The 12,456-nt window shown below is 36.9% G+C and overlaps 2 protein-coding genes across 2 annotated transcripts; one reads left to right on the top strand and one right to left on the bottom strand.

Moving 5' to 3' along the window:
• Positions 1–1,407: 1,407 nt before the first annotated feature.
• On the bottom strand, positions 1,408–2,872 carry LOC149420465 (trafficking protein particle complex subunit 13). The gene has a single exon (XM_089636161.1). It carries the CDS (start codon positions 2,698–2,700, stop codon positions 1,495–1,497), a length of 1,206 nt encoding a protein of 401 aa, XP_089492287.1. The 5' UTR covers positions 2,701–2,872; the 3' UTR covers positions 1,408–1,494.
• Positions 2,873–3,022: 150 nt separating this feature from the next.
• On the top strand, positions 3,023–12,346 carry Der-2 (Derlin 2). The gene is made up of 5 exons (XM_089636726.1): positions 3,023–3,427; positions 3,892–4,125; positions 7,355–7,474; positions 11,252–11,415; positions 11,908–12,346. The coding sequence occupies exons 1-5, from the start codon at positions 3,335–3,337 to the stop codon at positions 12,032–12,034; spliced, it is 738 nt and encodes a 245-aa protein (XP_089492852.1). The 5' UTR covers positions 3,023–3,334; the 3' UTR covers positions 12,035–12,346.
• Positions 12,347–12,456: the final 110 nt, after the last annotated feature.

Genomic DNA, 12,456 nt, shown 5'->3' with positions numbered 1-12,456 from the left:
ATTAATATAAAAATATTACCATTTGTTATTTCGGCTACTGGCATTATACATAGCTCTCTCATTCAAAATTTAGGCGTATTAGAACTGTGAAAGAATTTATATATAAAAATGCAAAAATCAGTCATTTTAAATACATGTCGGATTATGAAAGATTTTTTAAATATTTATGTTGAGGCATCAGTGGGATTTATAGGTCCAGTTAGAAGTTCAACCGAGCCGAACCCGAGGATATGAAAATATCTGGAGTCAGTGAATTATTTTCCCATTTGATCTCTGGTGAGTTGACGTGTTGTTCTTGTGTTGTTTTCAGAGATGTGCAAAATGGGTACCCAAAACCATTTGAAATGCAAAATGGAAATGGGTCAAAACTTTTCCATTTGAAAATGCAAAATGGTTTTTAGAAAAGCATTTCAAATGCAAAATGCAAAATACCTATTTTCAAAATGCATTGAAAATGCAAAATGGTTTCTCAGGTCAAACGATTAAAATAATTATAGAATTTTTAAACAGTTTTGTCATTTAATAATGGACATCAATGTAGAACAAACATATTACATGATGGTAAATCAAAAAATGCCACAACTACGGATTATGAACCACTAAAAATTTGCGCGGGACAAATGTTGCCAACGTAAAAACATAGAAACTGCTATCTAACATTTAATATTACAGCGTCATGGCCCCATGTTCAGTATTTGACTCAGTATTTTTTGTAATGGTATCACTCAATTGCCAGGGCTTCTACCAGGGAGCAACTTGACAAATGTAAATTATCTCTCAAAGCGAGGTTGAGGACCGACTGATATTTGGGGCTTATGAAAAAAAGATGAGTGGAGATAGTAGGAAGAATGTTGCCAAAAAGCATTTAAAATGGAAAATGCATTGAGAAAAGCATTAAAAATGCAAAATACCCATTTTGCATTTCCATTTGAAATGGATTTATTTGAAATAAAGTACATCTCTGGTTGTTTTATATTTATTATGCTTATATGTATATATATATTAATGTGGATTGACTAGATGATCATTTGTGGAAGGGTTTAGTTTTTCCTGTGGGGAAGATTTAACCCGGACATAAAGACGGAAAATAAATTTGGGCAGCTGTCCATTTAATAGACTGTTGGATTTAGGGGCCTCGGTGTTGGTAGGCAAATCCGGAGGTGTCATGTTGGATAACAGCAGACCCTAAAATCTGCTTCTCTAGTCCAGTTTTCAAGTCCGGTCAAGTTTTCAATTCATTATGCCCAACTAGTATCGTTATATCCAAAACCTTCATCTTCATCAGGACTTGGTGGGAGTTAGGTAGGAGAGAATGGGCAAGACAAGGTGTAGGGAAGAGCAGAGAACCAATGAACATTGCGAAATAAGGTTTAGAAAATAAAATAAAACGATTATTAAGAGGAATGAACTTAAATTTATTAATCATATAGGTAAAACAAGATTAATATAATAATGATGTTAATTGACTAATGCAAATTGTAGGAAATAGGTACATTATGTTACAAAAACAGATGCTAAATCATCATATTCATAGGTCCTTTTCAAAAATAAATCAATCAAGGATATCCCGGAGAGATTTTGAAGGCCGGCAGCAATGGGAAAAGCGCACAAGGCAGCCACCGTGGTAGCGCCCGGTTCCAGCGCACCAATCTTCCTTTCAGATATACCGGACCAAAGTAATCCCGAGTTATCTATGGACTTTAATTTCAAAACCAAGTCCATTTGCCTTTCACTCGTATTAATAATTTTAAACTTAAAATCGAATGGAATCTCTAGAGAAACTTTACTGGGTAAGGATTCAAAAGACATGCGCAGATCTCCATAGTCCGGTGGCATCCGCTGCAACTGGCTGGTCTGTAGGCGCCCCCTTTCTCCGAGGTTGGACCTCCACACGATATCCAGCTTCCCAATGTTGGTGGTTGCTGCCAGTCGCCTGGGATCTGAAGCCAAGCTGGGCAGCGGCGTGAGACAGTACAGGTACTGACAACTCGCTTGCGGCTGCAGCAAGTTCATTTTACCAAAAACAGATGTACCATCTTGGAGAGAATTAAGTGATGTTACTGTAAAAAGTTGCGAACACTCCAAGGCAACCTTTTCCAGACAAATTGGTCCCGAAGTAATGTTTTGAACCTGCGCTTCCAAGTATATTTCATCCGACTCCGCATTGTAGAACTTTGTCTTGACATCCAGCGGCTTGACTACTTGGAATTTGAATACTTTCTTGAAGGAAGAGATTGTATTCAGGGAGGTCATATAACTAACTTCACAGAACAAAATGTGGTAGCCTAAGTCTTTCACTTCGTGGTGTATGACGTCATTGACTGTTTCATCGGGACCCAAGGCGACGCTTGCTGAGTTATTTGTAGAAACAGGAATTCTTTGGCAGCTTGTTTCCAAATCTGCTTTCACTGAAACATCTTGAACCACTTGGTTGGTCTCATTATGGACGCAAACATAACAAGAAAACGTTTCCCCCAGATATATGTTTCCAAAACTCTGGGGCAGCAGTAAGAATTGTCCAGCTGCTAAAGTTTCCATTCCTCTCACAGCTAATATGTCATCCTTCAAATAATTGTTGAGAAGGTTTCCAGGGAGATCTTTGGCATCACACGTGACAATTTGAGGACTCATAAGGGTGGGCCTCGTTAGTCGCATTACTTTAAGAGCCACTGGTGGCTCATTCAAGTCCTTGTACTCCATTTATTTGCTAGTATGCGATAATGTATTTTGCAATGAACTACTACTTAAATTCACGTCACCATTATTTGTTACTATATCCGAGTAGATATACAACAGTCTGAGAATCTTCAAACACTTTTATATGCTTTCATTAACCCAAGAATTGTTGAACTGTCATAAGAAGCTAATGTCAAAAACGATAGAGCACAGATTTTTGTGAATTTCCATAGACGATATTGTAGCTGTCAAAATTTGACATGATTGTAATAGCAATGGCAACCCAAAAGCTTTTAGACGAGCTCGACTCAGAAAAACGAAACTGCAGTATTTTTTTTACAAAAGGGATACATCAATACTACGTGATTGAAAACTTATTAAAGAATCATAACACTATTTTGACGTATTAGTATAATTACCCGAAGATTTTATCAAGGGCTGTCTTGATCAATATCTGTTTGAACGTAAAAATAATTCCGGAATCCTACACTACACGACGATGTGGATGTGGACCAATAAAAATGAGCTCCGTTTGCTTGCATAGTCTGACAGTTCGATTCTAAAGTGAACATGTATTTAATCGCGCAGTTATCTCCTTAGTTGTGATATACTGTGATGATCGTGAGATACTTTTAAAGGTTTTAAAAATTTTCTGACAATGGCTTATCAGACTTTTCGGCAGGAATACCTGCTTATGCCAACGGTGACAAGGGCCTATACTACTGCCTGTGTTATCACAACCATCGCCGTAGTAAGTACAACAACACTCGTGTCGTTTTTATTTAAAACATCATTTGGACCTTATTGACCTGATTACATGGAACCCACATATTAAACAATATCTCGTCGTTTTTTTTGCCACGCTCAAAACGCGTACCTGACATCGGGTCAACAATATTAGAAATCATCTATGTTTACCTTATAACAAACAGAACTATGAGATTGTTTAACAATAAATTGTACATCCAGCGCTGAAACTGTGTCATTCTCTAATTTTATTATAATGTTATGGAATCCGAGAACTAGCGAAGTTGTAATAAAATGATCTCTTACAAAGCATTACGATACTAATACCCCAACACTGGAAAAATGTACAATTGCCTGACTGTCATCCATGTAAATAGCTTATTAAGATAGCCTCAATTCATTTATATGCGCGTTTATTTAATTAGCCGTGTTCAAACAATTTATAAACTTTTTTATTTCTATTTCCAGCAACTAGACCTGGTATCACCATTCCAGCTGTACTTCAACCCTATACTAATTCTCAACGACTATCAAATATGGAGAATAATTACTGCATTCTTATTCTTCGGACCCATGGGCTTCAATTTTTTCTTCAACATGGTGTTTACTTATCGCTACTGCCGGATGCTGGAGGAGGGCTCCTTCCGGGGTCGGACGGCTGATTTTGTCATGATGTTCATCTTTGGAGGTGCTCTTATGGTTGTATCCTTTGCAAAATCGAAAACAAATAATGCTTAATTACATTTCGATGGTGGAATAATTCATTTTACTAAATTCTTACATGCCGGTTCAACGTTTATGTAGTAAAGCCGGCCTTGAGCCTGAAGCCATAAAACTGTTTGAACCAAACAAATGCCATGATAATGAGTCAAGTTTTTCACTGTTCTAGAATAATGTGCCCTTGAGGTGATTTTGCACAAAAACGGCGCTATACAAATCATCCAAATATTATTATTATGTTTACACTGCGTTTATAAGTAAGGGGGAGGGTGTGAGAAGTAAGATAAACATCTAGAGGGACTCGGTTTGTGCCACAATCTAGATTTAAAGTCATGGCATCATTCTTTCTTATCTTTGTGAGTCGTTGGCAGGGCCGGCCCTGAACCAAAGGCCGCCTAGCGCTAGTAAAAACCTCAAGGGCACTGTGTTAGGTGTTGTTATTATCAGTGGCTTGGTTGCTTGGCAAGTCAACGCCCGGAGCAGGCTGCATTGCACCTGCGTCGTTGGTTAATATAGAATAAGAAGACAGTGTTTTGACTGCAATATCAGAAAGTATATGACATCTAATTACATGTACATTTATACCATGAAGATAGGTATAAATCAACAATAGTGTAACATGTAACAATTATTCAACATCAAAAAAAAAAATTCTCTCATAAAGTTCAGGTGTTACATGTCAACGGGTACATGTTTTGTAGTCTTCATTGTAAAATGACTTGAATGGATACTATCAAGTTGGAGCTAAAAAGTGTCATAAAAATGATAAATAACTATGATGGAAGGTCAAAGAACAAAAAATTGTTCCGTTTACTTTACATATATATATATAACTTTATCAAGCATATAGAAATAATAACCAATAAAGCTTTGAAAATGTTGGGATTTATTTTAAGGGTATCTAGTGATTTAAATAATGTCAATACTGTAAAAACATTATATATGTCACTAGTAAAGAGTCATGTAGAAAACAATTCCACGTTTTTTTTTTTTTTTTTTTTTTACTTTATTTATTTTCATTTCTTTACACATATTATACATATTAATAGATAGTATAAAATAACATAATATATAATACCAAATAGTTTACAAAAGAAATGAAAACCCACTAAGGCACTGACTGCCTGAGTGTGGGCAATATAAAACGATTACTATATTTCAAGTACCTAAAGTATAATATACATTAGTAGAAAAAGTTTTTTTTTTGTTTATAGTTATTATAAAAAGTAAAGAGAAAACATTATGTACAATAGTTTATAAAGTTTCAGCAAGTGAGTTGTAGAAAGGATAAATAAATTTATAGTTAAAGCGTTTCAATATCTGCGTCAATCAGCCATAATTTTACCTCTTTAATATATTCTATCTTTTTATTTATCATTTGAGTTTGTAGTGGTAGAAGGTTAAATGTACGAGGACCAATGAAACTGCTATGCGTCTGCATTAATTTAGTATTGGTATTTAGGTTTGGTCCCCAAATTATGAGGTTCATTCACATGCGATTGAAAGAATCCAAAATAAATTTTTAAGATATGTAAATTTTAAAATCGACATTCCTAGAGAAAACCTAAATTACGATAACATACTTTTTTCATTAAATTTAATAAAATTATCTGATAGTAGAATCATTTCCGATTTAAACTATTTGTATAAAATCATTAATTCAATGTTTGATACCCCTGATTTATTATATGTAATCTCTTTTCATACTTCAAGCAGGTTGGTTACAAGTCAGTACCTACCATATTATTGTAGCAATTCTATATCAACGTCCCAATATCACACTCCTATGGATTCAACAGCTAGGAAACAAATACTCCGATGTTGTTGATATATTTAGTACATCAATTTCATTAAATAAGCATACCTTATTGAAGTTTTTTTCATCAAGTATGGGAATATTTTGATAAAGCTATTTAAATTGACAGTACCTATTACAGTATTTTGTCGGCTGAAAGAAAAAATATTGTTTTGGATTTTTATATTTATATTTTGTACCTACATACTGTGTGGATCAAATTCAACAATATTTTTTTTATATATGTGTTTTAAACAGTCATTTCCTGCACTATTTATGAGTATAATTTCTTAAATATTGTTATATATGTATGTAAAAGCCTTAATAGGCGTAAAATAAATAAATAAATATTTAACCCAAGTCCTGCAGGTCAAATAAAATCATTTTACTGTGTAAAGATTCAATAAGCTGGCTTGAGAGCAGGCCGTAACTGCTGCAACCAGGTGTTGACTGACAACACACATTGAATCTGGTTTCCAGAAAAGGCTTAAAACGCGGCAGCGTTCATTGATTTCTCTGCGGCCTACAAGCCTCCTAAACTCTATGGCACGATAGAGGATGGCAACACAGTTCGACTTATTGAGGAACTGCTGATTGGTCGCACTTTCAGGGTTTTTCTGGGGGGAAAAAAAGCAAATAAATACCTCGCCTTACCGAAAGATCAGTGCTCGCCCCATCACTTTTTAACATTTACACTCAAGACCTTCATCACACTGAAGGCAGAAAAACCATGTGAAAGAAGTAGAAGCTCACGGCCCTTTGATAAAAGCAGTAATTCAACTTTTCTTTATCTACTACTAGCTCAAGTCCTGAGCTTTACAGTGTTTTGACAGTGGCCTTTCTTTTGTTTTAAAGGCTAGTGTGCAAAATTTCATCAATCTCGGAATAAAACTGCAGATTTGCAAATCAAACAAACGCCGCCCGCCCGGTGTCTGTCACGCGGCCTCCTGCCCGCCACAGACACTCATCTCACTCATCCCGCCACAGACACTCCTGTGTAACTCTGGTTCAATGATCACATTTAAAATAAAAAGTAATTTTCAGAATTGGAACTGATTGTGTAAAGTTTTCAGACAAGCGATAAAGTACAGACCTATAATGTAATATTTTTGACAGTAAATTATTTTAATTGTCATTTTCAAAATCATAATTTTTCATGGGTCTGCTCTTATGCTATTTTTTTTAAAACGGAGAAAAGTCCACCGAGGTGGCCTCAGTTATCCCTTCCCTCCCCTTACCCCCCTCTCGTAGGTTCCCCAGAAGCCCCTCGTCCATATTATTATTATTTGTAATTTTAATGGTTCATTTTTATCCACTAGTATTATTCATAAATGATGTTTATAATACGAGTTCCTGTTATGTTGACAATTAGTTACTGTTTTATTTATAAATGTGTTTTCCTTAACTCTACGGCAGTTCTTTGCATTCTTTGTCAATCTTCTTTTCCTTGGGCAAGCCTTCACGATAATGCTGGTTTACATTTGGTCCAGAAGAAATCCTTATATAAGGCTGACGTTCTTTGGATTGAATTTTCAAGTAAGTTCATTTTATTACTGTTCTTCTATAATTTAATATAACTTATTAAAATAATTGCTAATTAAGCAAGAATAATTTTTTGCCTAACGTTCTCAAAACACAACTGTCACGTTGCGTTGCACTACTGGTAGACGTTTCACAAGATTAACATGGTTTGTGAGATTCCATCCAATAGTCGAAATGCGGGGGTCCCTTCTCTGCATCATATACCTCCCCCCAAACAAATGGAACACGGTTTCAAGTCTCTGTCTGTATGGGTTGATTACTATCTAATCTCATAAAATGCGGGGGTCCCTTCTCTGCATCATATACCTCCCCCCAAACAAATGGAACACGGTTTCAAGTCTCTGTCTGTATGGGTTGATTACTATCTAATCTCATAAAATGCGGGGGTCCCTTCTCTGCATCATATACCTCCCCCCAAACAAATGGAACACGGTTTCAAGTCTCTGTCTGTATGGGTTGATTACTATCTAATCTCATAAAATGCGGGGGTCCCTTCTCTGCATCATATACCTCCCCCCAAACAAATGGAACACGGTTTCAAGTCTCTGTCTGTATGGGTTGATTACTATCTAATCTCATAAAATGCGGGGGTCCCTTCTCTGCATCATATACCTCCCCCCAAACAAATGGAACACGGTTTCAAGTCTCTGTCTGTATGGGTTGATTACTATCTAATCTCATAAAATGCGGGGGTCCCTTCTCTGCATCATATACCTCCCCCCAAACAAATGGAACACGGTTTCAAGTCTCTGTCTGTATGGGTTGATTACTATCTAATCTCATAAAATGCGGGGGTCCCTTCTCTGCATCATATACCTCCCCCCAAACAAATGGAACACGGTTTCAAGTCTCTGTCTGTATGGGTTGATTACTATCTAATCTCATAAAATGCGGGGGTCCCTTCTCTGCATCATATACCTCCCCCCAAACAAACGGAACACGGTTTCAAGTCTCTGTCTGTATGGGTTGATTACTATCTAATCTCATAAAATGCGGGGGTCCCTTCTCTGCATCATATACCTCCCCCCAAACAAACGGAACACGGTTTCAAGTCTCTGTCTGTATGGGTTGATTACTATCTAATCTCATAAAATGCGGGGGTCCCTTCTCTGCATCATATACCTCCCCCCAAACAAACGGAACACGGTTTCAAGTCTCTGTCTGTATGGGTTGATTACTATCTAATCTCATAAAATGCGGGGGTCCCTTCTCTGCATCATATACCTCCCCCCAAACAAACGGAACACGGTTTCAAGTCTCTGTCTGTATGGGTTGATTACTATCTAATCTCATAAAATGCGGGGGTCCCTTCTCTGCATCATATACCTCCCCCCAAACAAACGGAACACGGTTTCAAGTCTCTGTCTGTATGGGTTGATTACTATCTAATCTCATAAAATGCGGGGGTCCCTTCTCTGCATCATATACCTCCCCCCAAACAAACGGAACACGGTTTCAAGTCTCTGTCTGTATGGGTTGATTACTATCTAATCTCATAAAATGCGGGGGTCCCTTCTCTGCATCATATACCTCCCCCCAAACAAACGGAACACGGTTTCAAGTCTCTGTCTGTATGGGTTGATTACTATCTAATCTCATAAAATGCGGGGGTCCCTTCTCTGCATCATATACCTCCCCCCAAACAAACGGAACACGGTTTCAAGTCTCTGTCTGTATGGGTTGATTACTATCTAATCTCATAAAATGCGGGGGTCCCTTCTCTGCATCATATACCTCCCCCCAAACAAACGGAACACGGTTTCAAGTCTCTGTCTGTATGGGTTGATTACTATCTAATATCATAAAATGCGGGGGTCCCTTCTCTGCATCATATACCTCCCCCCAAACAAACGGAACACGGTTTCAAGTCTCTGTCTGTATGGGTTGATTACTATCTAATATCATAAAATGCGGGGGTCCCTTCTCTGCATCATATACCTCCCCCCAAACAAACGGAACACGGTTTCAAGTCTCTGTCTGTATGGGTTGATTACTATCTAATATCATAAAATGCGGGGGTCCCTTCTCTGCATCATATACCTCCCCCCAAACAAACGGAACACGGTTTCAAGTCTCTGTCTGTATGGGTTGATTACTATCTAATATCATAAAATGCGGGGGTCCCTTCTCTGCATCATATACCTCCCCCCAAACAAACGGAACACGGTTTCAAGTCTCTGTCTGTATGGGTTGATTACTATCTAATATCATAAAATGCGGGGGTCCCTTCTCTGCATCATATACCTCCCCCCAAACAAACGGAACACGGTTTCAAGTCTCTGTCTGTATGGGTTGATTACTATCTAATATCATAAAATGCGGGGGTCCCTTCTCTGCATCATATACCTCCCCCCAAACAAACGGAACACGGTTTCAAGTCTCTGTCTGTATGGGTTGATTACTATCTAATATCATAAAATGCGGGGGTCCCTTCTCTGCATCATATACCTCCCCCCAAACAAACGGAACACGGTTTCAAGTCTCTGTCTGTATGGGTTGATTACTATCTAATATCATAAAATGCGGGGGTCCCTTCTCTGCATCATATACCTCCCCCCAAACAAACGGAACACGGTTTCAAGTCTCTGTCTGTATGGGTTGATTACTATCTAATATCATAAAATGCGGGGGTCCCTTCTCTGCATCATATACCTCCCCCCAAACAAATGGAACACGGTTTCAAGTCTCTGTCTGTATGGGTTGATTACTATCTAATCTCATAAAATGTAAACGTTTGTTCAAAATTTAAAATCTTTGAAAGTTCTTCACCGATTGCTTTGAAATTTTGTCATCACGTTGCATTTGTGTTTTTATATTATATAGTTGTCACCTTCGATAGGTAAAAACATGCTTTTTAGAAAAACAGCACCATCTGTTGGACGTAAAAGCAAAACTCGCTATTGTTTCTATATCTGCACATACCGACAGAGCAGACTGGTTTCGGAACAACCGTTTCTTGAAAAACAATATATTTTACCCTGAGGAAGGAACGGTTGTTCCGAAACCGGTCAACTTTTATTAAAAAATAAATATATATGTAGTGGTTCAGTCAAAGTTACATTGTTTCATTTATTTATAATGGATGACTAACCACAAAGTTATAGCTACTTTCAAAGCTATATTTTATAACTAGCTGAAGTCTCCGGGCTTTACAGAGTTTTTAAATCAGATGTAATATTCCTCTTATTTTTAACATAGAGTGTGCAAAATTTCATCAAGAAGTATGAAAATTCTGCATTAATTCTTGGTGTACTGACGCTCAATTTTTACCGTCCGCCAGCTGAGAATAACTTATTTGTTTTTTTTGTAAATTGTACCGTCTTATAAATAATGTGTATATATATATTTTAATAAAAATAGTATAATATCATAATATATAGCTCAGAGAAATATTTTTTTGAATGTGTATCAGCAGGATTGGGAAAAGGTAGGGTGGCTTTTTGAAATCTCGTATAGACAATGACCTTCCTCCTGTTTTGAAGGTCAAATGTGCAAAATTTCATCAATGTCGAAATAAAACAGATTTGTAAAACAAACCCACACCGGGGCACTTTCTTTATATGTATATAATATAGAAGATACCTTCTCTTTATATGTCGATAATATAGAATATACCTCTACTGTTAAAAATGATTGATGGTGACATTTATTTTTATGAATATTGTATATTTTATTATTGTAACCTCACAACATTATATTCAAAGTTTTCATAAATGCCATTACTGAATAGTGTAATGTAACTTTAATAATAATTAAACATTTTTTTTCCAGGCGCCATATCTACCGTGGGTTCTGTTTGGATTCTCCGTGCTGTTGGGAAATGCCATATGGGTGGATTTGATGGGAATGGCGGTGGGCCACATTTATTATTTCATTGAAGATGTCTTCCCAAACCAAGTTGGCGGACGACGTATCTTAAAAACACCTAACTTTTTGTAAGCACCCCTTTTTGTAAACAGATTATATTATTGTACAAACTTCTATTTTATCGTGATTCAGTATTGTGCTGTGTTGCACTCCTTCTCCTTTAGCCAATGTTTCAGACATCCTTGCAGTGTTCATCATTAGTCATCCAGTATGTTCATGTTCATCATTAGTCGTCCAGAGTATGGTGAAAATTATGTTTATTTATGTAGATGTATTAATCCAAACCTTCGCTTGGATGGGTTTACTGATTTAATCTTAACGTTTAAGCCACCCAGATTCATTGCTCGAATTGGCTTTGGGTATGTTTAGTGACAAGATCTGAATAGCCAGGTACATCACAACCTTCATCTCCTTTACCTCATTCCCTTCTGCTGCATATCCACTAGCTAGGTCAAAATTGTCACAGAAGTGTCCTAACAGTATGGTAACTCACCAGAGACGGGTAAACTTACCTTGTTTAATTATATTCAAATTGAATTTGTTTCTTTGTTGGTATCCAGGAAAACAATGTTTGACTCGCCCCCCGAAGACCCTGACTACATTCCCCTACCAGAGGAGCGGCCCGGGGGCTTCCAGTGGGGTGAGGCCAGAGCTAACAACGAGCCCCAGCCCCCGCAGGACAGATAGACACCAGACCTCATCTCCTTCATTTTGTACAAATTGTGATTCCAAAAATAGTTTAAACTCTAAATTAAGATGTATTCTGTTTTCGTTGGTTACGATAGTCTATTATCTCAGGTGATAAGTATTTTCTGTTGGCGATGTTAGGTCATTAGTGTTTTGATATTTAACCAAGTCGTAAATTATTATTGGGAATGTGGGGTGTAAGATTGATTAGTTATTATATTATTACATATTTATGTATGTTTTTGTTGCTTTTTGTATGTATAGTGTACAGTTTATATCTTCTACACACATAAATTGACTTTCTAAACAATGGAGGACATGTTTTATTTTAGTTCGAAGGTTATCTAGATTATTTGTTTTGTAGAGTAGAATTTTTTTTTTAATACTATTAGACTAAGAGTATGAAGTTGTATCATCTCCTG

This window comes from Hesperophylax consimilis, chromosome 10 (assembly GCF_061612785.1).
Source record: "Hesperophylax consimilis isolate HC1 chromosome 10, BYU_Hcon_1.0, whole genome shotgun sequence".
Classification (NCBI taxonomy): domain Eukaryota; kingdom Metazoa; phylum Arthropoda; class Insecta; order Trichoptera; family Limnephilidae; genus Hesperophylax; species Hesperophylax consimilis.
This window is presented reverse-complemented; position numbering and strand designations above follow the sequence as displayed.

Bases quoted from the DNA above. Each gene is read 5' to 3' on its own strand.
- LOC149420465 (XM_089636161.1), bottom strand. From the start codon at position 2,700: ATGGAGTACAAGGACTTGAATGAGCCACCAGTGGCTCTTAAAGTAATG.
- Der-2 (XM_089636726.1), top strand. From the start codon at position 3,335: ATGGCTTATCAGACTTTTCGGCAGGAATACCTGCTTATGCCAACGGTG. The intron at 3,428-3,891 runs GTAAGTACAACA...TTCTATTTCCAG, and splicing joins TTATCACAACCATCGCCGTA to CAACTAGACCTGGTATCACC. The intron at 7,475-11,251 runs GTAAGTTCATTT...TTTTTTTTCCAG, and splicing joins TCTTTGGATTGAATTTTCAA to GCGCCATATCTACCGTGGGT.